This window comes from Panthera onca, chromosome A2, assembly GCF_046562875.1.
Source record: "Panthera onca isolate mPanOnc1 chromosome A2, mPanOnc1 haplotype 2, whole genome shotgun sequence".
In the NCBI taxonomy this organism is placed as follows: domain Eukaryota; kingdom Metazoa; phylum Chordata; class Mammalia; order Carnivora; family Felidae; genus Panthera; species Panthera onca.
In genome coordinates, this window is record NC_138340.1 from 5,455,849 (window position 1) to 5,483,834 (window position 27,986).

Here is a 27,986-nt window from a genome sequence, read left to right on the forward strand (position 1 = left end):
ATTTTTTTAATGTTTATTTATTTCTGAGACAGAGAGAGAGACAGAGCATGAGTGGGGGAAGGGGCAGAGAGAGAGGGAGACACAGAATCCGAAGCAGGCTCCGGGCTCCGAGCTGTCAGCACAGAGCCCGACGCGGGGCTCAAACTCACAAACAGTGAGGTCATGACCTGAGCCGAAGTCGGCCGCTCAACCGACTGAGCCACCCAGGCGCCCCGGTAAAGCCAGGTTCTAACGCAGACTGCCTGCGTCCTGACCCTTCTCTCAGCTCACCTCCTGGGTGGGAATGGGGGACCCTGAATCCACTGCGATTATGGTTTCTCTCCCGCCCTCCCCCACCCATAGCTGAATGAGGGCTCGGAGCAAAGGTTAAGATGAGTTATTTATATCAAATTCTGTTTCTCCAATGCCTGAGCGTGGGCGACTCAGCTCCACGCACCTCCCTGAGCGGACGGGCTTGGGGGACGTTTTCTCCAGCCGTGGTGAGCTGAACACTGTCTGTTCTGGCTTCAGAGGTGAACCTGCTTGGCTACGGGGCCACTGGGGTCCGGGCAAACAAGAGCTGGCTGTTCCAGGAGCCAATTCAGAAATCAGAGGGCAGAGGGGCAGAAGACACATGCGACCCCCGCCATCATCGTCCTCCTGTCGCTAATAGTAACTCGTCCACACTGACAGCACTTCCTGTGGCCCAGGTCACGTCCTAAACCCTTTACATCCTTAACGCACTTAATCGTCCCAAGAGTCCTGTGCAACTGATACATTCGCCCCCATTTTGCAGACAGGGACACACGTTCGGAGGGAAAGGCCACCCGCCCTGGGCCAGGCAGTAGGGGGCGTAATTCTGAGCACCTGCTCCTTAACCCAGAGAGTCTCCACCTCCAAACTGTTTGCATTTGGGGCCAGATCATGTCTGTGATGGACAAGGTCCCGGGCACTGTAGGGCGCTTAGCACCCCCTTAGCCTCTACCCGCCAGATGCCTGTATCACCTCCCCCAGGCATGACAACCAAAAATGTCTCCAGACATTGCCAGATGTCCCCTGGGAGGGTTGGGGGGGGGGAGGGGCGGGAGGGACAAAGTGCCCCGGGCTGAAACCTCTGCCTTGACCCCACACTTTGGGATGGGGCAGGGGCTGATCGGCATGGAGAGGTCTGCTTGCTGCGGCCCCCAGAAGAATCTGGAGCCTGAAACCCACGCTAACAGTACGAATCAGTGTTATGGCAATGTGGTTCTGTGGCACCTACTGTGTGCCAAGTCAGGACTTGAACCCAGGTTTCAGAATCTACACTTCAGCACTGAGTGTGCCTGCCTGCCCAGTGGCCCCACCAGGGAGGCACAGGTGAGGCTGGAAGACAAGTGAAAAGGGAAAAGGAGGGGCGCCTGGGTGGCTCAGTCGGTTGAGCCTCCAACGTCGGCTCAGGTCATGATCTCGCGGTCCGGGGGTTCAAGCCCCACGTCGGGCTCTGTGCTGACAGCTCAGAGCCTGGAACCTGCTTCAGATTCTGCGTCTCCCCCTCTCTGACCCTCCCCCGTTCATGCTCTGTCTCTCTCTGTCTCAAAAATAAACATTTAGAAAAAAAAATTTTTTTAAAGGAAAGGGAAAAGGAAGCCTTAGATTGAGGAGTCTTGCACCCGAACAGGTCAGCAAGGTTTTATGAGGCACCTACTGTGTGCTACATGTCCTGGCCAAGAAGAGAGCAACAGAATTGGTCTTGAGCGGTTCCCCTGCCCGCCGAGACTCCACCTGCAACACCTCTCCCAGCCTCTCGTCCAACAGCCGGGAGCTAAGCACCTATTGAGGGCCAGTATTTGCATTCACACTCAACAGATGCACGAAACGAGGCTCAGAGAGGCCAAGCAACTTGCCAGGGACACACAGCAGGAGGCGGGAGGCTCCCGGCTTCATCTCTCCAGTCCCCCGTTAACCTGTTAACCTTCAGACCCTCCTGGGGATCATCGGCATTCTGTTCTTCAGATCCACAGTCCCGTTGACGCATCCCAGTAGTCGCAGGGTCTAAGGGCCAGAGAACACGTTTGCTTTCTAGAAGACGTCTCTCTGCTCCCTAGGGCTCAGGATGCAACCCTGGTGGGGCCCAGCAGAAGCCCAGGGACCAGGCGTCCCTTGGGGTCTTGGTGTCCCCTGGATGCCACCCCTTGGCCCATCCTCTGGAGCAGAAGCCTCACCCCCTGGGACTTCCCCCACATCTGCTTCTCTCTCCAGCTGGACCCCACCCATCCTAGGTGCCCCCGTCCCACCTGGCTCTCCCCAGCGGCTTCCTGACTCCCAGTTGACACTCGGGCCCCCTCTGCCAGACCTGGGCCGCCCTGGAGAAGGCGGGGTGCCATTCCATCTGGGCATGACTTCCCCTGGGGAATGGGAGATGATCCCCAATGCTAAGAGACAGCTTGTTCTAGAAGAAGAACCCATGAAGCCAACTTGGGCTTTGCCGAAGCCACATCCCCAGCCTGAGAGCCCCCTGCTCACTCACCACCCCCATCACATATACACGGACAAAATGTTAGGAGGTCACAACCCACTGGGGTTTCTCACATGAGGGTGAGGGGGGATTTTATTGATCCTCTGCCAGGCACCCCCGAGACCTCTGAGGTGGCCATGGCACCTGAAAGAGCAAAAGGCTGGAGGCCAGCCACTCACCTGGACGCGTCGGGGTGGGGCAGGACAAGAAAGGCGCCACATTTGAAGTCTATGTCACAAAGTGCCGGGCTGGAGGAAAAGTCGCTGGCCGTGTGCTCTGGGAGGGGCACAGGGGGACGGCTGAGGCTCGTCTGGCCCAGCAGCAAAAGGGAAACTGAGGCCAGCCCTCAGACCATCCCTCTGAGATCAAGAGTGATGTTCCCAACAGCAGGCCCCAAAGCTGGGGGGCGGGGGAGGGGGGGAATCGGAGACCCTTCTGTGCCCTGTGCTAGAATGGGGGCCAAGGGGTGGGGGCGGGAGGGAGGAATCCTCAGGGCCCTGGAGAGGGAGGGTGGGAGGCCCGCGTTGCATTTGCTGGGCGGGGGTTGGGTTTTTGTTTTACCTTTTCTCCCCAGTTTTATTGAAATATAATTGATGTACAACACCGTGTAAATTTAAGGCATACGATGTACGGATCCGGTGCACTTAAACGCGACAGTCCTGTTAGCACCCGCAGGCAGTTAGCATTTCTTTGAAGAATATAATACTGCGTTGTTAACTATAGTCACCACGCCGAACGTTAGATCCAAAGAACTGACTCTCTAACTGGATTTGGTGTCCTTTGACCAACATCTCCCCGTCGCCCCCACCCCACAACCCCTGGTAATCACTATTCTTTTTTTTTTTTTTTTTAAGTTCATTTATTTTGAGAGAGAGAGAGAGAGAGAGAGCGCACAGAGCCTGATGCGGGGCTCGAACCCCAGAATCAGGAGATCATGACCTGAGCCGAAATCAAGAGTCAGACGCTCGACCGACTAAGCCACCCAGGTGCCCCTGGTAACCACCATTCTTGTGTCTGCTTCTACGAGTTTGGTTTTTTTAGATTCCACACATAAGCGACCAGACACAGTGTCTTTCCCCCCTCTGCCCTGCCTCGCAGAGTTTGAGCAAATATTCACTCCAGACATGGGAGGAATCCCAGGGAAATACGGCATGGCCCTGAAACTCTCTTCCTCACCTCTCCCACTGCCTGACTCCTACTCATCCCTCCCATCTGCCATTAAACGTGGCTTCCCCCACCGCAGGGCGTCCTCCCTGACCCCCTAAGTGGGAGAGATGGGGGGGATGTCAATTTCACCTGACCTGGGGGAAGCGAGATTCATCTCAATATTTAAGGGGACACCAACTCCACAACTGGGAAAACGTCTAGCGGAGGGGCTAGAGATGGGGGCTCCAGCCCCTGGGAAAGGGGTCCCTCCACCCTCAGCGCAACGATCCCAGGGCCACCCTGCCTTCCCTCTGAATGGCTTATCTTGGTTGTTCTTTTCCGGTTCTACCACCGGGAGCTGAGCAACCCTTGAGCAAGTTACTCAGCCTTTCTGTGCCTCAGTTTTCAAATTTGGGACATGGGGATGATGACAGTGCCTACCTCACTGGGCTGATGTGAACTTAAAACAGGCCTCAAAGCAAGCGCTCCAGCATCGTGTCACAGCCTCATTTCCGATGTCCCCAGTCCCCCCGCACAGCGTCCCGATTCCGGCAGGCCCTCCTGTGGCAGTGCTGAGTACTGCACCCTTCCCGGCGCACTACAGCGCTCTGTATTCTAAAGGTTCTAAGTCAGGAAAAAAAAAAAAAATTGTTTTTTGAGTCAGTCCAAGCTGGTTTAAGTCAAAAGAGAATGTGCTTGGCCCTAGCAGCCTTTGCACTTGCTGTGTTTCCCTCCTAGGACGCCTTCAACCCCCTGAGCCTCCTTCTTAACATTCAAACCGCAAACGTCCATGCCACCTGCACCGGGAGCCTTTGGCTGGCTCCCTGTTTATTCTGATCCTGAGCAGTGCCTGAGTGCCAGACCCTGTTCTAGGCACTGGGGACACTGCTGTGGGCCACACAGACGAAATGCTCTTCCCTCAGAGCTGACATTCTGGTCAAGGAGAGAGAACCAATGACAATGTGTATTCCACAATGTCAGGCAGTGACTCTGGAGTAAACTAAACCAGGGAAGGGAAGAGAAGGTGTGGATGTAATCTTGAAGTGGGGGGGTGGGGGTGGGGGAGGAGCTGGCCTCACTAGCGGTGGGGGGGGGGGGGTGACATTTGAGCCGAAACTTCAAGAACAAGGTGGAGTGGCCACGGCACTATCAGGCAGAAGAGGCAGAATGGTGACCTCAGTGAGGGTGCCATGTTGTTTTTCCTGACCGTGTGTCCCCGGTACCTGGACCACCACCTGGCACAACATGGTGCTCAATGAGTGCTCAAAAGTCTGTTTCCCAGGATTCCCTGCAAAAGCCTGGGCAAGCCCATCCCCCAATCAATCCTTGAGACCAGGACATTGGGGGATGTGGGAGCGGCTTAGGGCCCAGTCACATGCCCTATCCAGACCCCACCCAGAGGGGAGAGGGAGAGACCCCAAGGGACATCTGGGGCTGCAGCTTGGTAGGGAGGAGGAACTAAGGCAAAAGAACCAGTTTCACCGAATCATTAGAAGAGGTTTATAGCTAGTAAGTGGCAGAGCCTGGGAGCTCCTGACTCAAAGCAGCCCTGAAATTCCCAGTGCTGTCTGGTGGCCACCCAGTCCAGACTGGGGACTGTGGCTCGGTGGCTGCAGCAGCCCGTGGGGCTGAAGGTGAGAGCTTTGCAGCATCAGAGCAAAGTGAGGAGGGCCAGGCGGCCACGTCTCTGATGGACAAAGGGGGAAATGGAAGGCAGCTCAGGGTGGGCTCCGGGGGGGGTCCTCCGATAGTGCAGGGGACTGAAGACCGAGACCCAAGCTGGCTTACTGGGACTGGTTCCTCGGCTGGGGGAGTGGGTAGCCAACCCAAGGGTGGCCTGTCCCTCTGGTCTGGCCAGGGGTGAGAATGGGGCAGAGGTGGAGCCAGCGGAGATCTCCAATCTCATAGGAGCTCCAGGAAGAGTCTGGTATTTATGGAGTACCTGCTGTATGCACGAGCCCTGACCTCACATCTCAAATTCAGGACAAAAGAAACAAATGTTGGCTGTTGAATGAATCCCTCTCCCAGCTGCCTGTAAGGTTGCCATTAGCCACCCGGTAGGGATCAGGAAACCAAGACTCAGAGAGGGCCAAGGGCAAGACCAGGCCAGGCCAGGCCAGGGTCTGCCTAGTTCCCTGGGGTCAGGCCTGGAAAATGCCTTGGAACTGAGAGGTTGGGGGTCACTGCCCTGCCGCGCGCCCCCCCCTCCCCCGCCCCACCGGCAGCACTAACCCCTGGCCAGGCACCCAAAGGCCTCTGGGGCAACCGGCCACGCCTTGCTGTGCATTTTCACTCCCGCCCTGACTGTACAGGTCAGCCCCATTCATGTGCTGGTTCCACATTGATGGAGAACTCACCCAGGGGTGAAAGCAACTCACTGGGGCCCTGCTCCCATCAAACTTTCACCCTCCCCGTCTCTGACCTCAGTTTTTTCTTCTGTGAAATGGAACCAGCCAGGCCCAGGGCAGGTCAAGCCCCTAGAGGGGAGCTCCGGGAGGGCAGGGGCGGGCTGACATTTATCCAGCCGCCCCGGGCACCGTGCCTGGCACACGGGTGGTGCCCAATAAATGCTTGTTTGAGCAGGACTAGCCCTCAATAAATAACAGCTGTTGTCGATGCTGGCGGTGCCGGCGACGGAGTGGGCTCTCCCCTCCCCCACCCCTCCACCCGGCTCCCCCCTCCCCTCGGCTCCCCATGCCTTCTCCGTACCCCCCACGCGACGGTGCCTCCTCCTCCATCCCCCACCTCCTCCCGCCTCTTTCCATTCAATCTCCCCTCCCCCCACCCCTTCTCCTCTCTCTCCTTTTCCCCTTACCCCTACCCAATTCTTCCTCCCTCCCCTCCCCCACCCCGCCTCTCTCCCCTCCCCCACCTGCCACCTTACTCTCCCCGCCCCCACCGCAGCCCCTCTCCCCGCCCGCCGTTTCCCACCCCGGCCCCCCCCCCCCCAGCCCCCAAGGCGGGGCCGGTCCGGGCGGGGCCGCCCGAGCTCCCGGGTCCCTGGCTCGGGTCCAGCCCGCGGCCCAGGCCGGGCGGCGGCGGCGGCGGGCGGGGTTCTGGCCTCGCGCGGTTTGGGGGTTTTTTATAACCCTGGCAGGCGGCTCAGGAAGTGCCTTCCCCGCGCCCCCTCCCCCGGCCACGCCGCCGCGCTCGCTCCCTCCCTTCCTGCGCAGGGCGGCGAGACGGCGGCGGAGACGGCGGACGGAGGCCCGGGCGGGCGGGCGGCCGCAGGTAAAGGCGCGGGCGGCGCGGCGGGGAGCGGGCTCCGCGGGCCCCGGCGGGCGCCCGGGGGGAGGGGGCCGGGGCGCGGCGGCGGGGGGGTGGGGGGGTGACCTTGCGCGTCCGCGTCGGGCGGGGACGGCTGCGGGCCCGGGCCGGTTGGACCGTCCAGCCTCGGGGCTTGTGTCGGCGTGCGGCGTCCCAAAGTGTGTGTGACCCCGAGGTCGTGCGGGCGCCTGTATGGGTTTGTTTGCTGGGTGTGTGTGTGTGTGTGTGTGTGGGCATCCACGTATGTGTGAATGCGGTGAGTGTGCATGCGCGTGTCTGCATGAAAATGCCTCGGAGTGTCTGGGTGTGTTTGAGTCTGCGTGTGACCCATCGTAAGGGGTGTTGTGCGTGTGCATAGGTGCGTGTGTAAGCCGTTGTGTGCACGTAGTTTCGTGTCTGCTGTGGATGTAAACGTCCAGTGAGTGTGCGCGTGTCTCCGTGCCGTCTCCGGGTGTGTCTGAGTGTAACAAGTGTGTAAGTGCCCGGATGGGAGTGCACTTGGGGTGAATGTCGTTCTGTGGGACTCTGTGAGTTTGTCCCTTGTCTGGCGTGAGTGCGTGAACGAGTGTGTACGTGTAGGTGTGCGTAGGCCCGAGTGTGCGTTCGTCTCCGGGCTGTCTTGCGTGTGTGAATGAGCGTGTGCGTGAGTGTGCCCATGGGTCCCGGGAGCGTGTGGCTGCGTGTCTTGTGTGTTCGCCTCCGGATGCGGGTTCTGAGGGCGCCGCTGTGTGTGGGGACGGGAGTCCTTTGTGGGTCCGCGTGTCCGGTTGCTGGTCCCCGGCTGCGCAGGTGTGGCCACCCTCGAGTGTGCGCGTCGCTCGCCAGTGTGTGTGTTTGTGTCTGGGTGTGGGAGCGGCACCTCCCACTTCCCTTGCGTCGGTCACCGAGGCCACAGCCGTCTGTCTCGAGCGCCTCCAGCCCCTCGGGCTCAGGGCCTTTAATTAGTGGCTGGGTGAGGGGCACCCGCCGGGGCGCCGGCCCCCTCCTCCCGCAGGCCGCGGGCGGGCCTTTGTCTGCTCTCCCGGCAGGGTCTGCCTCCCGCCCAGCCAGATGTGCAGCGCCCGGAGGAGGCCTCTGCCCGGGCGGCCTCGGCCTTGGCCCCCACGGAGTGGCCGGGTCTGCCCGGCGCGGCCCCCGGAGCTCTGGGTGCGGAGCGGCGGGTCCATCCCGCATCGCTGGGATGGGATGGGATGGAGCCTCCGCTGTCTCCCGGCCGCTTCCGCGCGGCCTTTCCTCCTCCGGCGCTGGCACCGGCCCGCGCTGGCCGCCTCCCTCCTGCCTTCTGGAAGGAGGGGCTGGGAGGAATGGCCAGGCCTGGGCACGCGCCCGTGTGCGTGCGCGCGCACACGGGTACACACACGGCCACACACGGGGTCACATGGGCACACACACCACCGCACACCAAGCCACATACGTACGTACAGTCCACTTACACGGTTACACACACACACACGCGCACACACACACACAGTCATGCACACATCACAGTGTAGATCCCCCGCTGCTGCCCCCAGCCAGGCACAGGCCCTGGAACGCCCTAACCTCTCCGGCACCGGCGTCATTCTCTCCCCCAGACCCACTGACCTGTTCCTGACACCCCCAGTGCCCCCGGGGCAGGTCACACCTCCCTACACCACCCTGCGGGCTGGGCCACTGGCCCGGATGCTCTGCCCTGCCCTGCCCTGGCAGACGCCTGTGAGCCCTCCCCGTCAGACCCCGCCCCTCCACACCCCCCATCCTCACCCATGGGTCCTTCCACACCGTCCCCCATGCCCCAGCAGAGCCAGAAGCTGAGGGAGGCTGTGAGGTCTTTGGGAGGAGGGGCCCAGCCCCAGAGGACAGCCGTGAGGACTTCAGGGATGGGCAGCAGGAGAGACTCAAAGGCACTGCAGCCAAGACCAGAGCCACAGAGCCGCTGCGGGAGAAGATTCCACAGCAGGCGTGGCGGTGCAGGAAAGGAGACGGACAGGATTGGGGGAGGGGGCTTCCAGCCTCACTTGCAATCAAAACGCTGCCACCTTGGCATGATGGGGGCAGGGGGGTGTGGGGGGGTTAAGACAGGAGGAGGTCAGGGCAACTCGACCCAGGAAGGGATTTAATCAGAGCTGGTTAGGGTCTCCAGGATGGACTAGGGGACAGAAAGCAAGAGGAGGTAGGGACAGGGGGGAGGAGGGAGCTTTGGTGGGGGACCAGGACCTGAAGGATGATCACATCCTCCCAGGGGAGGTTCACCAGGGTCAGGGAGAAGGGCAGAGTGTTGTCGGCCCCCCCTGAACTTCCCACCCAGCCCAGCGCCCCCCCCCTCACTGCCCCCTCCCTGTCCAGGCACCGAAGAAGAGGCACTGAGGCCCAGAGAGGCTCACGCACAGGTGTCTGATACCACGCCATCAACCGAAGCCCCCAAAAGGTAAAAACAAACGAACGAACAAGGGGTAATCACCTGCCCAGCCGAAGGGAGCAGGAGGGTCCCAGAGTATCTTGGCGTGAACTCCCCATTGCTGGAGGAGTACAAGCAAAAGCGGGTAATGTCACCTTCTAAGTCTGCATCTTGTTGATAAACCTGGCTCCCTCCCTCGCGTGCTGAACTGCCCTGTTTGGGGACCGACTCTCAGACTTGGCCAGGCTGCAAAGAAAACAAGACAGTGTGTGATTAAGGGGGAAACTGCAGAGAGGAGGAGGAGGAGGAGGGTGGAGGCGGGAGTGGGGAGGAGGGTTTGGCACAGGGTAGTGGCCCCTGGTGGTGTCTGTGTGCAGCAAGCTGGCCCAGGGCCGATGCCAGAGAAACTGAGACCTGCCGGGCAGGCCTAGAGCTTCCAGAAAGAAGAATCTGAAAGGCGAAGGAGCAGAACCAGGGGCCAGGCTGGAAATACAGGGTTAGAAGAGAGGTCACAGGAACAGAGGCCACCTGTAGCAGTACCCAGCCCTGCTGGTGGGGTGGAAAGTGCTACCCATGGCAGGGGATCTAATGGTAGGGCTGAGGTCGGACAGGATTAGTAGGGGGAGCCAAGCACTGGCCTCCGTTTTAATCTGGGCTGAAAATGCCCACTGACCTACACAGCCTTCAAGCGAGTCCCATGCCAGCCTCTCCTCACTGCCCTCCTGCACCCTCCCCTTCGGGCACTCTGCCCAGACACCCCAGCCGGGCTAGCCGTTGTGGTCCTGGGTCCACACCCAGCTCCTCCCTGCCTCAGGGCCTTTGCCCCTGCTATTCCTCCGTCTGGGGCGCCTTCTCCTGTCCCTTCACCGGATGAGTTTCTGCTCATCCTCCACACCCCTGCTTCTGAGCCTCCTCGTTCTTTCTCCTAGAGAACTTGTCACAATCTGAACTCTCCCCATTCGGTCACTCCCAGGAGACCGAGCCCCACGGTGGGCAAGGACAGCCTCCATATCATACGTAGTCCTTACCCAGGGAAGGAATCCTCAGGATTATTGTGGAAATGAAGTGAAATGGTGCAAAAACGTTCAGGCCAATAGCTGGCACCTCATAGATGCTCACAAAGTCGAAATCCCTGTGAATCCTAATAGTACAGGGAGGAAGAGGAGGGTGGGGACAGGGGGACTTCTGAATGAGAAGATGCCTTGGGCATCCTTGGGGCTGGGAGTGAGGGGCCCTGGCACTGGCTACACTGGGCAGTGGGACCAGGCACCCGCCCCCCCGACCCAACTCCTCCCTCCCAGGAGCCCAGTGATGCTGCCCAGGCTGTGAACAGGGGAGGCGGTGCTGTGGGGGCTGCCGGCAGCCGGGGCTGGAGAGAGACATGTGGACACGTGGCCTCTATGGCTCCCGCCTGCCATATCCTCCGCTGGGTCCTCACCCTGGGGCTGGGCCTCACATTCGAAGTCCTACATGCCTTCCGGTCTCAAGGTAGGGGTGGTCCAGGGGCGACAGTGGGGAGGGAAAAAGGAGCTGAGGAAGGGTCAGTGGGGCTGGGATGGCAGTCAATGCGGGGAAGGCCCTGTAGCCAAGCAGCCAAGACACGGGTCATTCCCAAGGCTCACCCCAAGCCTCTGACCCTCGCCCACAGATGAGTTCCTGTCCAGTCTGGAGAGCTATGAGATCGCATTCCCCACTCGAGTGGACCATAATGGGGCACTGCTGGCCTTCTCGCCCCCGCCCCCCCGGAGGCAGCGTCGGGGCACAGGGCCAGCCACAGAGTCCCGCCTCTTCTACAAGGTGGCTGCACCCAGCACCCACTTCCTGCTGAACCTGACCCGCAGCCCCCGCCTTCTAGCAGGGCACGTCTCCGTGGAGTACTGGACACGGGAGGGCCTGGCCTGGCAGAGGGCTGCCCGGCCCCACTGCCTCTACGCCGGCCACTTGCAGGGCCAGGCCGGCAGCTCCCGTGTGGCCATCAGCACCTGTGGGGGCCTGGTGAGCGGAGGGTTCTGGGAAGCAGGGAGAAATGCCCACAAGTTTGGGAGTTCAGAAAAACATTCCTACATAGAGGTCAGAGAAGGAATCACGGTGGATAGTTTGAAAGCATTTTGAGCTCATCAAAAGGATTAGTTATTTTTTTAGGACGCAGCCAAAGCCGAACTTAGAGGAGAATGTATAGCCTTAGGGGTCAAGCTGAAAATTAATAAACTGAACATCCACCTCAAGAAGCTGAAAAACGAGAAGCAACAGAACCCCAGTAAGATAGAAGGAATGAAATCATAAAGACAGAGATAGGGCCCCATGGGTCCTGGGAGCAAAATCTGATCCAAGCCCTCTGCCCACTCCCCAACCCCTAGCATGGCCTCATTGTGGCAGATGAAGAAGAATACTTGATCGAGCCCCTGCAAGTTGGGCCCAAAGGAACCCAGGGCCCAGAGGAGAGTGGCCCCCATGTGGTATACAAGCGCTCCTCTCTGCGTCACCCCCACCTGGACACAGCCTGTGGAGTGAGAGGTACACCTGTCTTTCTGGGGATGGGCAGAGGGGCTGCACATCTTTGCCTTAAGGCAGAGGTAGGTAGGAGTGTCTCTCCCTGCAGAAGGTCAGCAGGTAGCTACATGCGGGGAGAAATGGCAGACAGCCAGACCGCAGGACAGTAGGGCGGTGAAACAGCCCATCTATCACTGCCATAGTCTGATGGTCCAGCAGTGAGTGACACAGGCAGCTGGACAGCCAGACAGGTGCTCAGGTATAAAACCCTCCACCTCCAGGATTCCTGTGCAATCAGTTTAGCGGCCGGGTAGTTGCAGATACCTGAGCCATTGCACAGCAAAAACACCGTTCAGAAGGTCCGATGTACAGCCAGACTTTCAGGAGGGCAGTTCTAGATCAGAGGGTCAGGGAATGGGAAGGTAAGAGAGCTGGATGAGACAGATATCAACCAGGGCAATTGTACAGCTAGAAAAACAGGTTGACATTAAATGAGGTACACCACCTGACAGTCTGGGAGTAGGACGCTGTGGCAGACGTACAACCGCCGTCAGTTGTACAAACAGAAAAGCGGGTGGTTTCACAGCCGGGCGGCCCGTGAGACAGTGGCACTGGATCCGGTTGGGCAGTAAGACCATGGGGCAGTTGGGCTGTGCGATGATGAGAACGTGGCACGGTTGGAAGGTCACAAAGTCCTGCAAGCACACACACACACCCCCACACACACACACACACACGCACACACGTTTGGGCAACAGAATTGTCAGGAAGTCATACGGTCGTGCTGGCTGTTATGGGACAGCTGTTCGACCAGCCAGTTGGGCAGTGGGGCAGCCCCTTCCTTGTAGAACCAGACGTCTGCGCAACGGACGCACTGTAGAGCCAGACCTTGTGCAACCAGAACACCCAGTAGCCGAAGAATGAGGGGTCTGGCGGCCAGTTGGGCAGATGAGCCATCAGACAGGTGGCTGGACAGTAAGGGCAGGCAGCGGATTGACCAGAAGTTGTCCATCCAGACGAGAAACCGTGGAAGGGGCGGCCATGGTGGCTGCGCACCCTGAAGCCGCCACCTGCCAGGCCCCTGGGGAATGAAACAGAGCGTGGCCAGCCAGGCCTGAAGCGCTCGGTCAGCCGAGAGCGCTACGTGGAGACCCTGGTGGTGGCCGACAAGATGATGGTGGCCTACCACGGGCGCCGAGACGTGGAACAGTACGTGCTGGCCATCATGAACATTGTAAGTGCCTCCCCCTCCCTGGGCGTGGGGCCCTGAGACCTGGAGCCAGCCCCTGGGGGGGCAGGAAAAGGGGTCTCACCATTCCACCCACTAGCCCCGACCTGAGGCCAGGGAACCGGAATGGAGGGGGGCGGAGTGGGAAAGGAGGCCCACGCACGTGTGGCGAGGAATGGGGGGAAACAGCCGAGCTCTGCGGCCGGGAGCGTGGACTCGATAGCCTGCGGGCCGGGGCCGAAATCTCAACTCCGCTCCTTTTTAGCTTGGACAAGTTACTTCACTTCTGTGCCTTGGTTTACCCATCTGTAAAATGGGGCTGGTAATAGTACCTACTTCACGAGGCTAAGGTGCTCGCAGTGAATCGATAAACGTATTTAGAACAGCGCTTGGCACGCGGTAGGTGCTGTATAAGCGTCTCCTATACAAAATAAGGACACAGGGCGCCTGGGTGGCTCAGTCGGTTAAGCATCTGACCGGCTCAGGTCACGATCTCACAGTTGGTGAGTCTCAGCCCCACATAGGGTGAGCTCAAGCCGCGCTTTGGGTAAAACACGAGCCCCGCTTCTCTCTCTCCCCCTCTTCTGTCTCTCTCTTTCTCTCTCTCTCTCTCTGCCCCTCACCCACTTGCACCCTCTCTCTCAAAAGTAAAATAAAATAAGGACACGGCTTGCCCATACCTGTCGAGGTTAGCAACACACACACACGGGCCGCACCTGTACGCGTGCGGAACTCTCCTACAAGCACCTGCCTGTAACTCCGTACAGGTGACCTCACTGACCCACACTCAGATATACCCGCTGCCCATACCAGATCTCGGTCGGGCCCCCGGATCTCCCTGAGCCTCCGTTTCCGCCCTTGTAAAATACTGTTATAATGGCATCTACCACAGAGGGTGAGAGGCGGGGGCGGGGGGTGGGGGTGGGGAGAGAAGCCAGACGGAGCATTTGGCACGCGGTAAGAGCCTGACACGTGGCACTGTTGTTTCCCTGAAGCAAAAAGGGAGGAGAGAAGGTTCAGCAGACAGACAGAGGGCCCAGCGTGTTGACGCGACACCGTGTGTGATGCTGCCACGTTTTGCCCTCGCCCTGCCGCCCCCCCCCCCTTGGGCTGTCAAAGTTACCTAAAACCTGCCAGGGTTTCTGGAGGTTTCCATGTGGGACAGGCATGCCCCAGGCTCCAAGATCACTGCGCCGTGTGGCCCACTCACCCCTGGGCACTCCCTCCCCCTCCCTGGCCACTGTCTCCAACGCTTCCTGCCCCCTGCTTGTGGTGATGCTCAGATTGGTACCTTTAGACGGCGGTGGAATGAGGCCAGATGTGCAGGGCTGCTGCGGGGTGGGCAGGGATGAGCTGAATGGGGGTGGGTCAGGAAGAAATGTACTGATGAGCAACCTTGCTGTGTAGGCGGGCTTACCCAGACCCGAATCCCACCTGGGGCACCTGCCAGCTCTCTGCGTGTCAGTCTGCCCCTCTGTAAAACGGGAAGGAGCACAGTACCTACCCGTGCGAAGACGTACCCGGGAGGCTTAGCCTGACGCCCGGCTCACAGTGACAAAAGACAGCTACCGTCACTGTCTTGCCTTTTGTCTTCTGCTCTGAGCCCCTCTTAAGACTCGGTCTCTCTTGTTTCTTGGAGGTCAGGTTGCCAAACTTTTCCAGGACTCGAGTCTGGGAAACATCGTTAATATCCTGGTGACACGCCTCATCCTGCTCACGGAGGACCAGGTGCGCGGGCCCCGCACCCCCCCCACCCCTGCACACCAGCGCTGCCTGCCCTCCCAGCGCGGCTGGCGCCCATGCACCTCACTCTGTCTGCCCGCAGCCCACCCTGGAGATCACCCACCACGCCGGGAAGTCCCTGGACAGCTTCTGTAAGTGGCAGAAATCCATCGTGAACCGCAGCGGCCATGGCAACGCCATTCCGGAGAACGGTGTGGCCAACCATGACACAGCGGTGCTCATCACGCGGTGAGGGGGGCGGGGAGGGCTCCAGGACGTGGGCCGGGGGAGCAAGCGGTCCCGGGGACCGTCCAGGTCCAAGCAGGGGGCACGCCTGCCGGGAGATGGGAGAGGCTGGGAAGCTTCGGCCACTCCAGTGGGGCGCCAGGGGTGGGGAGGGGCTGCTGGGAGCCTGAGAGCAGGTGGGGGGAGGCGCAGGGCCAGTGGGCCAGGTGGGCACAGGTGCACCCATTCACTCGCCGTCTCATTCCTGCGGTCAGCCAGTCGCTCGTGCACCCCTGGCATCCCCAAGGTCGGCTGGGGGCAGAGCACAAGGCTCGGGGCGAGAGGCAGGCAGAAGTGAGCCGCCCCAGATGGTCATGGTGGCACCAGCAGGGCTCAGGGAGGCAGCCCAGCCCCTCACCGCCCCGCTCTCCCTCCACAGCCACGACATCTGCATCTACAAGAACAAACCGTGTGGCACGCTAGGTACTTATGCCCCCTGGGCTTGCAGGCGCCTGTGAAGGCAGGGGACCCGCTGACCCCGGCCCCGGTGGGGGGAGGGGGGAGGGGGCAGCCGGCAGGGTGGCCGGGCCTGTCACCGCAGCCTGAGCCCAGCCCCGCCCCGCGTGCCCATTGCGCAGGCCTGGCACCCGTGGGCGGGATGTGCGAGCGGGAGAGGAGCTGCAGTATCAACGAGGACATTGGCCTGGCCACGGCCTTCACCATCGCCCACGAGATCGGACACACGTGAGGCCGGGGGACGCGGCAGGGGGAGCACGGGGACTGCGGGGCGGGCTCCCGGGGCGCCCGCAGAGCCGACCCTGCTCTCCCCAGGTTTGGCATGAACCACGATGGCGTGGGGAACAGCTGCGGGGCCCGTGGCCAGGACCCAGCAAAGCTCATGGCCGCCCACATCACCATGAAGACCAACCCTTTCGTGTGGTCGTCCTGCAGCCGCGACTACATCACCAGCTTTCTGGAGTGAGGACGTGCCCGCCCGCCTGTCCATACTCAGGCTCGCGGGGGCGGGGGAAGGGTCTGGAAACCAGAGTGCCTGGGGGGGGGGGGGGGGGGGCGTTCCCTGCAGGGCTGCTCCCTGGGACCCGTGCCCCCAGCTGGGTGGGTTCCCTGAGCTCTTCGGCTGCAGCCCCCTAACATGACAGCTGCTTTCTTCTCACCACAGCTCAGGCCTGGGGCTGTGCCTGAACAACCGGCCCCCCAGACAGGACTTCGTGTACCCGACCGTAGCACCCGGCCAGGCCTACGATGCGGATGAACAGTGCCGCTTCCAACATGGAGTCAAATCGCGTCAGTGTAAATACGGGGTAGAGAGAGCCTTCCTGCTTTCCTTCCTGGGAGGGGAGGGGCCGCAGGGGGTGGGAGAGCCGGGAAGGGGGTGAGCCCCCTTGGGGGCTGGGGGAGAAGAGGTGCACGGGTGTGCGAAGGTCACATGCTCTCCAGCAATGACTGGGGTGGAGAATGGGATCTCCTGGTCCTCCAGACCCCCTGATTTTGGGGGGGCGGGGCCAGGGAGAGCCTGGGCATTACCTTCTGTCCAGCATATCAGGCCACCTGTGGCTTTAGCAGAACTAACGTCCCAAGCCCCCTCACTGGGCCATTTTTAACCAGACATCCAAACTGGGTGGAAATAGTTCCCTGGGGATGGACCATCTTCCCCACTTGGCAAAGAACCAGACAGAGCCTTCCAAGGACACCACCCTGTCTGCACTCCCCACATCCCCCCGCAGCAACTGGTTCACACGATCACCTGGCCCTGACCCTTGGCTGGACGAGCCTGAGCCTCCTGACCAACCCCCTCACTCTTTGTGAGGTTTAGATCGACTTCCAGAGCCCCGTCCTGTCATGGGCGAGCCAGCTGGGGGTCCCGCTCCCAGCTGCCCCCAAGAAACTGGAGGCCTGCTGGCTTCCTCAAGACTCCAGAGGTGAGAGTTGACATGGCCAAGCTAAGGCCATGTTCACTCAACACAAGAACAGGCAGCTGGTAAAGTGACTCTTGCCCACCCCCACCCCCACCCCCAACTTGGCTGTTAAGGACAGCAACCTTAATGAATTTCTAAAGAATCTGGAAGCTACCCTAGGGCATCTGCCTATCCCAGGTGTCCTAACAATGATGACAATGCCTGCCGCTTACTGAGCACTCGCTATGTGCTAAGCGTGTGATACGTATCATCTCATTGAAACTCTTGACGATCCCACGTGACAGATGAAGGGACTGAGGAGTAGGGAGGGTGCCTTGCCCAAAGTCACAGTTCGAGAACACGTCAGAGCCAGGATTCGAATCCAGGTCTCTCTGTGACTCCAAATGTCACAAGGAGGTAGGGGAGGGGAGGAGGTGCCAGAATATGGAGTGTGGATGGGTGCTGCCTGTATGTTGAATTGATTCTTCCTTTTATTTTTCCAAGGATCATCTTCCCGGCGCCCCTGGCAAAGGGGGAAAGTATTGACTACATGTAACTTGGCTAACGTGTAAAGGGCTGGGCCTCGAGCCTAGTCTAGAGATAGCTGTGGTCCTTGTTACACAACATCAGGGAATTTATGCAATCCCTTTCATATCTACCCTGCCACATGCCTCTCCCTTTTAGGTAGGCAAGGCCTCTGTTGTAGATGAGGAAACTGAGGCCCAAAGAGGGGCATGTGCTGCAAGTCGGGGCCGATCGGCTGTCTCCCAGAGTGCCCTCCCACCCCTAACCCCGCTCATGCATGTGCACCACAGCGCCTCCTTGTGGACAGGAGGAAAAGCAGGACTGGAACAGCCAGCTCTCTTTAAGAGGTGTCCCGAGGGGCCCTGGGGCATGTGATCTTTTTTTACAAATGGCCAGGAGGACGCAAGCCAAGTGAAGCCAGAAATCCAGGATGAGTTTTTAGCTGAGATGTGTGCCCTGAAGGGGCAGAAGGCAGGGACTCTGGAGGACGTTTGAGGGAGCAGATTTGAGAAAAACCTTCTGAACTTCTCATATGTGTGCAGGTGTCTCTCAGAGGCTGACCCAGACAAGGGACCCTGCTGTAGCCATTGATTGGTCCAATCCCAAACCTTCAAAACTTGAAAGTATTCGGTTCAGAGAGGAAATGACACATAATTAGTAAAAAGGAGACCAAAGGATCTCCACTTCTTGGGTGTTGGGAGGGAAGACCCTGGGAGGTGGGGCAGGACATAGGCTAGAGGGTCAGAGATTTGGCCACACTTGAACCCGTTGGGGTTTGTCCAAGGATATTAACCTAAAGTGTCAGAGTGACTTCCTGGGACTGGCCCAGCCCCAGCAGGACTCAGACAAGAAGGTGGGCAGATTTTTCAGTGAGGGAGGTACAGGAATGTCCCACCCAGATCCAGCCTGGCCTTTCCCCCTGCCCGCTCCCCCCCACCCCCCCCCCCCCGGCCTCCCACAGATTAAAAGCTTTGGGAGCTTCCCCAGGGTGGGTGGGGGCAACGAGGAGGACCACCAGCTGGAAAAACTCAGAAACGAGGCCTTTGACCTGAGCCGTCTCCCAGGCCTGAGTTTTCAGAATTGCTGTTTTCCCAGGGGCTGCTTCATCAACAGGTCCCAAGTTTCCTTCTGGAAACTCGGGAGGCACCAGGGTGAATGGATCACAGACCGGTCCATCAAAGGTCTGGGTTAGAACCCAGGCTGCCCCTCAGGGGCTGTGTGATCCCTAGCAAGTGACTTTACCTGTCTGAGCCTTGGTTTTCTCAGTGAAACAGGGGTAATAATGCGTAAGGGAGTTGATGGCACACACGGACGTTGGATAAGTGCGGCTCACGAGGCAGAGAGGAGGTCTCAGGCCATGCCCCACAGGAGGATTCAAGAAGGCTCCTTGAGACCCAGCAAAGGAGCGCCGGGGCCCCACTGCTAGGCGGCAGAGAGCGGGTCGCCGCCTGGCGGGCGGGCTGCCAGAGGGAGGAGGGCGGGGGGCGAGCCTGAGCGGGCGCCTTGGCCCGCAGGAGGTCTGCAGCGAGCTGTGGTGTCTGAGCAAGAGCAACCGGTGCATCACCAACAGCATTCCAGCCGCCGAGGGCACGCTGTGCCAGACGCACACCATCGACAAGGGGGTGAGCGCGGCCGAGGCCGCCCGCCGGCCCCGCCCCCTGCCCCGAGCCACGCCCGCCGCGCCGCAGTTCCAGTTTTCCTTCGCTCTGGCCCCGCCCACTGCCCGCAGGCCCCGCCCCGTCTCCCGCCGCTTGGGTCCCAAGCTAGTTTCACCTCCTGATGGTGGCCGTCTGCGTAGGCGACGCCCCTGCGCTGCCTGCGTCGGGGTCCTCAGACTTGCACCCTCCCCCTTCCGTCCCCGCCCAGGGGTGCTGAGACCCCCGGCTGGGGGGAGGGGTGGGGGAGGAAGGAGCGCCGGGATCCCGGGAGCCGGACTCACCCCCTCCGCCTCCCCCTCCTCTCCTCAGTGGTGCTACAAGAGAGTGTGCGTCCCCTTCGGGTCGCGGCCCGAGGGCGTGGACGGGGCTTGGGGCCCGTGGACCCCGTGGGGCGACTGCAGCCGGACGTGCGGCGGCGGCGTGTCCTCCTCCAGCCGTCACTGCGACAGCCCCAGGTCAGACCTTAGGACCTTTCGGAAAGGGAGATTGGGGCGGGCCCCGCCGTCTGTCTCCCCCCCGCCCGGTATCTCCCCTGTGCCCCTCCCCCTTCCAGGCCAACGATCGGGGGCAAGTACTGCCTGGGTGAGAGACGGCGGCACCGCTCCTGCAACACCGACGTGAGTTTCCCCAGGACCCCAGGCCGGGTATCCGCGGCCCTTCTTATGTTTGGAAAAGGGGCACGAATCAGCTTCGGACGAGCCTCAGCCGGGCACCTGCCGTCTCTTCGGGACCCTGCGGCGGCTAGCCGCGCCCTGTCCTGCCCTCCCTACACCTGCCCCTGGGCCCCGGCGCCCACCCGGCCCAGCACGCCCTGCAAGCGTCTAGCTCCTTCCATTTCTCAGCAGATGAGTCTCCCACCTTGAAGTTGCTTGACCCCCACAACCTCCACCAGCTATGGCGAGCCTCGCCCCCTCCCTTCAAAGCCCAAATTCCCCAAGCCAACCCACCCCTGTCACCAAACCCAGTGGCCACGCTGGGGTCCTCTGCTTGCACACCCTTCTAACCAGGTACCTCGGCCCCGGTCCAAAACTCCTGCCTTGCCCGCACCACCCGTGCCCTGTACCCCCAGCTTCTCGGGCTACACCTTCTGTCTCCTTTTCTCCACTGCTGCCCCTTTATTAAACGCTGGGGGGTCCCCATGGCTGGTTGGGGCTCCTGGCTGTAAATGAGGCTTATATGTACACACCCAGTAAGCACAGGACTCACTGCAGGGGCGGTGGGGGGAGAGGAGGGCTCAGAGGTCAGGGAAAGCTTTGCAGTGAGGGGTGGGTGGCCTTCCCAGCTCCACCTGGAGGGGCTCATGTCTCCAGGGAGTCCACATGCGCACGCACACACACACACACACACACACACACACACACACACACACCTCATAAAGAGTGCCCCTTGCTCCTTTCTAGGCCTGCTCTCTCAAGAAAGGCCTCATGGTCTGAAACCAGAAACCCAGCCATCATCCCCAGCTGGCCCCACGCTCTAATGAGTCACCTGCTCCATCTCAGACGTCCCCGTCCCTCCGGCTCCAGGCCTAGCCCAGGCCACTGACCAGTCTCACCTGGCCCTCCACAGCCTCCTCCCTGGCCTCTCTGCCTTCAGCCTCACCCCTCCAACCCATCCCTGCTCTGAGCATCAGGCCTCTGGCCTTGAGCCTGTGCCCTACCTGCATCCCCCCCTACAGCTGGCCTCCCTCCCTCTCTCCTCTCTCGCCCCCAGGACTGTCCCCCAGGCTCTCAGGACTTCAGGGAAATGCAGTGCTCTGAATTTGACAGTGTCCCCTTCCGTGGAAAATTCTACACATGGAAGACATACCGAGGAGGTGAGTGAGGACCTCAGGAGGCCGTGGGGAAGTGGAGGACAGCAGCAGGTGGATACAACATTGGGGCGGGGGGGGGGGGGCTGCCCAGAGCACCCCCTTCACCCAAGGGGCCCCAGAGCCCAGGATGTGGCTCAGCAGTTCCTCAGCTGGACGCAGGGAACCCCGACTGTCTGCCCAACCTGCCCGTCCTTGTCGGGTCTGGGGTCTGCCTTATGCCTCGCCGCCCCCAGGGAGCAAGCGGGGTGTCCCCCGTGGAGCTCCCCCAGGGAGCAAGCAGGTCAGGCCCTCGGGGTCTGACGGGGCTGTGCCCCCCCAGGGGGCGTGAAGGCCTGCTCACTCACGTGCCTGGCTGAAGGCTTCAACTTCTACACCGAGAGGGCGGCAGCCGTGGTGGACGGGACGCCCTGCCGCCCAGACACGGTGGACATTTGCGTCAGCGGCGAGTGCAAGGTGGAGGGGACTCCCAGAGGTGGAGAGAGGGCAAGGGAACGGAGGGGTGGAGGCAGGGAGGCAGGGCTCGCTGACACTCCCACCCCCCGCCCCACCCCCCTCCCCAGCACGTGGGCTGTGACCGGGTCCTGGGCTCCGACCTGAGGGAGGACAAGTGCAGGGTGTGTGGTGGTGACGGCAGTGCCTGTGAAACCATTGAGGGGGTCTTCAGCCCAGCTTCGCCTGCAGCCGGTGAGAGATCTCCGTTCCCTCTCCTTCTCCCCACTTGGCGACGGAGGGGGGCCAGGGGGGCAGCACAGGCCCGTCACAGCAGCCAGGGGCCCCGTGGGGACCCCAAAAAGTCCCGGGGGCAGAGCAATGCCTCAGATTAGGGTCGGGGACCAGCTTGGGCTCTGGTGCCTAAGCCTTGGCAGTTAACGTGAGGAGAAGGTCGGCGACCTAAACCTTTCTCCTCCCCCCACCCTGGGGGCCTGGCACCGGGTCTGGGGCAGCGGGGGGGTTGACCCCTCTCCATGGTCTGAGCCAGGGGGCTGAGGGACACCATGCTAGGGGAAAAGGCTAACTAGGGGAGGGACATCTGCAGGCTGTGGTGAACTTGACTATGCTTCCCCACGTTGGGCAGAAGAGAGACCCCAGGGAGGAGGTGGGGGGATGGGAGCAGGGACTTCTGGAAGCAAACACACAGTGAGGCCCAAGTGTAGGGTCCAGGGGACAGGGAGGGGCCCGGGACGTAGGTGGTGGCGCCCACTGCGAACCTAACTCCAGCTTTTAAAATCGCTGCTTCGCCATGTGGGTCGGGGCCTCCAAGGTGCCCCCTTCCCTGTGCCCACAGCCAGCCCTGCTGCATGCTTGAGGGGGAGGGGGTGGACCAGGCCACTGTGGTGGTCAGAGAGGCAGGAAAGTCTGGGTTCAAACCCCAGCCCAGCCAGTTCCTAGCGGTCAAACCTGGGTGCGTTGCCTAGCTTCTCCGAGCCTCTCAGTCTCGTCATCTGTAAAATGGGTGTGACAACACATCCGATTCACAGGCCCGGAGCCAGGGATGCTGTGGAAGGTCCCTGTGAGCACTTAGCGCAGTAGTGGTTAGCTGTTGTCATCAGGGGCCAGGAACGGGGGAGGTAGGCAGGTGTGGGGGAAGGGCCAAGTGGGCGACCTCTCAGCTCCACCCTGCAGGGTATGAGGAAGTCGTCTGGATCCCCAAAGGCTCCGTCCACATCTTCATCCAGGACCTGAACCTTTCCCTCAGTCACCTGGGTGAGCCGGAGGTGGAGGGACGTGGACTGGGGGGTCAGGAGGGGGTCAGCGTGGCTGGGGGTCTGACCCCTGTGCTGTCCCCCTAGCCCTGAAGGGAGACCAGGAGTCCCTGCTGCTGGAGGGGCTGCCCGGGACCCCCCAGCCGCACCGCCTGCCCCTGGCTGGGACCACCTTTCAGCTGCGACAGGGGCCAGATCAGACACAGAGCCTGGAAGCCCTGGGACCTATAAATGCGTCTCTCATCGTCATGGTAACGACAGTGGGAGCGAGGTGCAGGAAGACCTTGGCCTCCCTGTGGGGACTAGAGCTTGGCTTCCACGTGATGGCCCCCTCCCCCGCCTCAGGTGCTGGCCCGGACAGAGCTGGCTGCCCTCCGCTACCGTTTCAACGCGCCCATCGCCCGAGATGCACTGCCCCCCTACTCCTGGCACTATGCACCCTGGACCAAGTGCTCCGCCCAGTGTGCCGGCGGTGAGGTCGGGGTGGGCTCAGGGGCGGGCCCGGGTCACCTGGGCTGACCTTCTGGTCGTGGCAGGGCTGAGCGGGTCTCTCGCCCACCCCCAGGCAGCCAGGTGCAGGCCGTGGAGTGCCGCAATCAGCTGGACAGCTCGGCCGTGGCCCCCCACCACTGCAGCGCCCACAGCAAACTGCCCAAGAGGCAGCGCGCCTGCAACACAGAGCCCTGCCCACCCGAGTGAGTGCCTGCCAGGGCGCAGGGCGACAAGAGCGGGGCGGGCAGTGCTCCTCAGAGCAGAGGAGCGTGTGCTCTCAGGACTGGAGGGGGGTGGGGGTGGGGTCGGACCCCTGATGCCCCTTAGCCGGGTCCAGGTGATCACGTCCGCCGGGGTGCTGCACGTCCCCAGGCGCAGCGCGGGTACAGGGCGACGATCCCCCCAGCGCGGGATAATGTTGCAAGCAGCAGGCACCCCCCCCCCCCCCCACCGCCCCACCGCGGGCCAGTTTCCACAAAGATGCCGGTTATGGGGGAGGAGGGGGATAGGCCGGCACCCCGCCCTCGGGGAGCCCCGCCCCGCACACTCTCTCAGACCCGCCCCTCCCCACAGCTGGGTGGTGGGGAACTGGTCGCGCTGCAGCCGCAGCTGTGATGCGGGCGTGCGCAGCCGCTCCGTCGTGTGCCAGCGCCGCGTGTCGGCCGCCGAGGAGAAGGCGCTGGACGACAGCGCGTGCCCGCAGCCGCGCCCGCCAGTGCTGGAGGCCTGCCAGGGCCCCGCTTGCCCGCCGGAGTGGGCGGCCCTGGACTGGTCAGAGGTCAGCCGCCCCTTCCCGCTAGCTGCGCAGCGGGGGGTAGGGACCGGGGGGCCCACATCGGGGTGCCCACCGAGGCACCGCTGCGCGGTCACGAGCCCCTCCTGCTGGGCCCAGAGCGCCCCCTCCAGACCGGCCCGAGGTTAGCCGGACCCCTCCTCGCCTCCCTCCGCACGACCATCCTCCCCACCCCGGTGCGTGCGGGGACTGGAGCGCCCGTGAGCACGAAACCCCCTCTCCAACTGCAGTGCACCCCCAGCTGCGGGCCAGGCCTCCGCCACCGCGTCGTCCTTTGCAAGAGCTCGGACCACCGCGCCACGCTGCCCCCCGGGCACTGCCCGCCCGCGGCCAAGCCGCCGGCCACCATGCGCTGCAACTTGCGCCGCTGCCCCCCAGCTCGCTGGGTGGCGGGCGAGTGGGGCGAGGTAGGTCGGCGCCCTGGGGGGCGGGGGCGGGGGCCGCCCGGGGGCCCGGCCTGCCCAGGCTCAGCGGCGACTCCCCGCAGTGCTCCGCACAGTGCGGCCTCGGGCAGCAACAGAGGGCGGTGCGCTGCTCCAGCCACACGGGGCAGCCGTCACGCGAGTGCGCCGAGGCCCTGCGGCCCCCCGCCACGCAGCAGTGCGAAGCCAAGTGCGACAGCGCGCCCCCCGGGGACGGCCCCGAAGGTATGTGGGGCGGGAGGCCGAGGGGCGGCGGGAGGGCCCGGTGCGGAGGAAGCCACAGGAGAGCGTAGGGGTCCTGACCTTTGGCCCGGAGCTTCTGCAGCCACCGAAGTGCCTTTCTCTGTCCCCTCCAGGCCGTCCTGCACCACCCCTCCCTGCAAACATGTACGAACTGCCACTGCGTGCCTAGCTTTTTAGGCACCTGATCCTTCTGGGCCCCCAGACTCGGGCCATTCCCCCCAGCCCACCTGCATGGCCTTCACCCTGTTCATCTCCACTTGTCCCATTAGCTGCTTGATTTTTTTTTAAGTCAGAATTTCTCAACCTCGGGCACGATTGATGTTTGGGGCCAGATAATTCGAGGGGGCGCCCTATGCATTGTAGGATATTCAGCAACGTTCCTGACTTGTATCTGCGGGATGCCAAGAGCGCTCCCGCACCCGCCGCCGCCGTCCCCCCATCCCCACTCCCTGTAGTGACAACCAGAAATGTCTCCAGATTCGGCCAAATGTCCTCTGGGGGCAAACTAGCATTCCCTTGAGAACCACTGCTTTAAATACGTCCGTTTGTTTTTTTTTTGTTTTTTTTTTTTTTTTGTTTTGTTTTTCTACCTAAGTATTTTCCATACAGAGCAATAGATCACTTCCTCTGGGCACTAGAACCAAACTGGATTGAGCTTCCTTCTCTGTGCCTTGGTTTTCTAATCTGTCAAGGGGATCAATACTAGATTCACTTGGGGGGGGGGGGGGCTGCGTGAGGGAGATGGAATAAAACAAGCCACGCGAAGCCCTTTGTTAAGCACCAGGCCCTACCATACATCACTGCCCAAGTGGGAGCCCGCATCATTGTCCCGATCAGACGGCGGATTGCCGTGAACACAAAATACACAAATACCCAGAAAGGAAGTGACTCCTCTGGAGTTCAAAATCCTCAGTCTGTCACAAAGGAAAACGTGGAAGGATGGCAGCCCCGGTTGGACCAAAAGGATAACTGAAAGGGAATACTCCCAGACCCGGCGCACTCTCTCAAAATCCTCCAAAAGCCTGATCGCATATTTAGAAGCCCCGCCTTGAGTTTCATAGTTATAAGCTCCCTCCGAGAGGGGTCGAAACTGAGGCACCGGGAAGCCAGGAAGCCCTGTGCGGGCTGCGGACGCGCCCCTCAGGGAAGGGGCGCTGAGATCTGATCCCTCCCTTCCCCCCTTCCCCCCTCCCCACCCCGACCCCGTTCTCCCGCCCCCTCCAGAGTGCAAGGATGTGAACAAGGTCGCCTACTGCCCCCTGGTGCTCAAATTTCAGTTCTGCAGCAGAGCCTACTTCCGCCAGATGTGCTGCAAAACCTGCCAGGGCCGCTAGGGGGCGCGCGGGCCCCGGAGCCACAGCTGGGCGCCGGCTGGAGGGGACCATGCCTGCAGCTGGCCAGCCTGAAGGAGCCCGAGGGGGCGGGAGCTGGGTGAGACGAAGCCGGAAGTTATTTATTGGGAACCCCTGCAGGGCCCCTGGCTGGGGGGTGGAGAGGGGCTGGCCACCCCCAGGGCCCCTCCTCATCCCCTCTCCCAGTTCATAGTGAGACCCCCTCCAGGGTGGGTTTGAGGAGGGAACAACTGTTCGCCCTAGCTCCCTTTTCACCCACCCCTAGGGAGCCCCCAATACTGCCCCCCCTTTGACCGGAATATGTACTGTGAAGAGTGGGGGTGGGGAGGGGGTCTGCCGGTGTCCTGCCCCCAGCACTGCCCTATCCCTCCACTCTGAGCTGGGGGGAGGGGGGGGGTCTATGTCTGCCATGGGGGAGGGGGATTAGCAGCGCCTCCCTGACACCCTCCCCCTGACCAGACCAGCTACAGGGGTGAGGCAGAGCTGGCAAGATCCACCCCAACCTCTGTCCTGCCTGCCCCAGGGGGACCCCGACATCCAGGCGCCCCCATCATGGTGCTACAGGCCCTGCCCTGGGGCCCACACACCCCTCGCCAGGAAGCCCTCCATCAATAAAGTTCTGTCTTGTGTAGATTTCCGAGCGTCAATATGTCTGTTCACATTCCGTCCCCGCCACCGAATGGATGCGGCCGCGGCCCCTCGCAGGTGGCCCCCATCAGTCCAAAGGGGCCTTTTACCAGCACAGACCAGAGTCCAGTGATTTTACAGCTTCTCAAGAAGGCGCTCAGAGCTACCCGGTCAGGCACCTGCCATCCCGGCCACCACGTCCCCAGGCCCGGGGCTCGCTCCCGCCCAGCCGCACGCGGCCTCCCCGGCCTCCCCGAAGTTCCTCAATCTCCCGCCGGCTTCCCATCTCCGGGCCTTTGCTAGACCTGCTTCCTCCGCCAGGTGGTCCCTCCCCTTCCCTTTTCAGCCGGTTGACTCCGACTCACCCTCCGGCGTCGGCCCAAGCGTCACCTCCTTGCAGAACCCCCCCTCTGAAGCCTCCAGCAAGGAGAAGGTCCACCTGCCTGCTTGTCCGCAGGTGCGTGGAGGCACCGCTGAGATTACCCAGCGCCCCCCGCCTGTGCGAGCGATTCCGGGAGAAACTCGCTCCTCCCCAGCTGTGGCCACTAGGGGACGCTGCGGCTTGCCGGCCTCGAAGCACGATGCTGTGTTACCGCCAGGAGCGCAGGCTCCCAGGGTCGCCTGCCTCGGCCTCGACCTCCTCCTCCTCCTGGCCGACCTCCTCCTCCTCCTGGCCGGGAGGCGCCGACCTCTCCGAACTGCCATGTCCTAAATGTCAAGGGGAGACCAGGAGGTGAGCCAACACCTGATGGAACCCTGTGTGTGCCAGGCCCTGGGGGAGAGCCAGCACCCCCCATTTTATAAGAAAGTGGGGCGCCCCTGAAGTAGCAGGTTGTTAAATCTGGCACCACCCGATGGGTTGTTAAATCCAGAGCTGACATCCAAAGCCTGGGAGCCTAAGAGCTGCCCGTGGCTCCTGGTACTCCTGCACTCCTCGTGACACACGTGGCCCTCCAAGGCCTTTCTGGAGGAAGGAGCGGCAGGGGCGGCCCTGGAAGCGGGAGTTTGCTCAGAGGTGCCCAAACAGACACACCTCTGAAGTGGTTCTAAAGAGGCCGGAGCCTCCCGATAGGTCCCTGATGCCCCCCTGGAAGAACAGTCAGTCCTGCAGCCAGCTGACCTGAGTGCTGTCAGCCGCAGCTCCTGTCCCCGCAGTTGGAGAAGGGGCCTTCTGGGGCCCGCCAGCTGCGGCCACCCTTGACCTCTCCCTCCAGGCTGAGCCCCAAACAGCCCTGCCTCTGCTGCTGGAGCTTTCTCCCCGCCCTGGGGCCCAGCGTCCCTCCTCCCCTGTAGCAGAGGCCCCTCCCGCCAAAGGAAGTGGGAGGGGGGGCTGTTGTAAGAGGAACTAGGCTAGGAGTCCGGTACAGGAGCAGGAGCAGGGCCATGCCCGAGCCGCCCCCCAGAACGCCCTGAGCCTGGACCCCCGCCACGACCCATTCGGGCGCTCCCCAGGGGTGGCACACCTTCACCATGGTAAGTCCTTCAAGGCCGGGTCTTCGAGTGCAGGGGTGGGGAGC

The 27,986-nt window shown here is 61.8% G+C and overlaps 2 protein-coding genes and 1 long non-coding RNA gene across 9 annotated transcripts in view; 2 read left to right on the plus strand and 1 right to left on the minus strand.

Moving 5' to 3' along the window:
- Window positions 1-62: 62 nt before the first annotated feature.
- LOC132678093 (uncharacterized) lies at window positions 63-27,816 on the minus strand. Of its 2 annotated transcripts, XR_014136219.1 has the most exons (5): window positions 26,835-27,816; window positions 4,061-4,243; window positions 2,653-2,749; window positions 2,253-2,407; window positions 63-2,010 (listed from the first exon to the last, which is right to left on the minus strand). It is a non-coding gene; the product is annotated as an uncharacterized LOC132678093 (long non-coding RNA). The 2 variants fall into 2 exon arrangements; XR_014136218.1 differs by lacking the exon at window positions 2,253-2,407.
- ADAMTS10 (ADAM metallopeptidase with thrombospondin type 1 motif 10) lies at window positions 6,650-26,475 on the plus strand. 6 transcript variants are annotated; one of them, XM_060630028.3, is made up of 26 exons: window positions 6,650-6,850; window positions 9,212-9,293; window positions 10,565-10,751; window positions 10,912-11,258; window positions 11,621-11,777; window positions 12,770-12,987; window positions 14,626-14,709; window positions 14,807-14,952; window positions 15,368-15,411; window positions 15,567-15,672; window positions 15,760-15,906; window positions 16,109-16,250; window positions 18,884-18,991; window positions 19,337-19,482; window positions 19,581-19,644; window positions 20,738-20,840; window positions 21,157-21,290; window positions 21,398-21,521; window positions 22,461-22,541; window positions 22,628-22,791; window positions 22,886-23,017; window positions 23,106-23,235; window positions 23,606-23,810; window positions 24,056-24,232; window positions 24,313-24,472; window positions 25,768-26,475. In XM_060630028.3, the coding sequence occupies exons 3-26, from the start codon at window positions 10,664-10,666 to the stop codon at window positions 25,822-25,824; spliced, it is 3,264 nt and encodes a 1,087-aa protein (XP_060486011.1). In that variant the 5' UTR covers window positions 6,650-6,850; window positions 9,212-9,293; window positions 10,565-10,663; the 3' UTR covers window positions 25,825-26,475. The 6 variants fall into 6 exon arrangements, with proteins under 6 accessions (XP_060486011.1, XP_060486013.1, XP_060486014.1 ...); XM_060630030.3 differs by having other exon boundaries at window positions 6,651-6,850; window positions 22,886-23,012; window positions 23,110-23,235; XM_060630031.3 differs by having other exon boundaries at window positions 6,652-6,850; window positions 25,715-25,842.
- Window positions 27,817-27,986, plus strand: part of MYO1F (myosin IF) — a 32,903-nt gene continuing 32,733 nt past the window's right edge. The window contains exon 1 of the mRNA XM_078443500.2: window positions 27,817-27,942. Coding sequence (XP_078299626.2) covers window positions 27,940-27,942 — 3 coding nt within the window. The 5' untranslated portion in view covers window positions 27,817-27,939. The remainder of the gene's footprint in view (window positions 27,943-27,986) is intronic.

Excerpts from the sequence above, each read along its gene's own strand:
- ADAMTS10 (XM_060630025.3), top strand. The coding sequence starts at position 10,664 with ATGGCTCCCGCCTGCCATATCCTCCGCTGGGTCCTCACCCTGGGGCTG. Across the intron at positions 22,792-22,885 it reads ATGCGTCTCTCATCGTCATG|GTGCTGGCCCGGACAGAGCT; the intron begins GTAACGACAGTG and ends CCCCCGCCTCAG. Across the intron at positions 23,236-23,605 it reads ACAGAGCCCTGCCCACCCGA|CTGGGTGGTGGGGAACTGGT; the intron begins GTGAGTGCCTGC and ends CCCTCCCCACAG.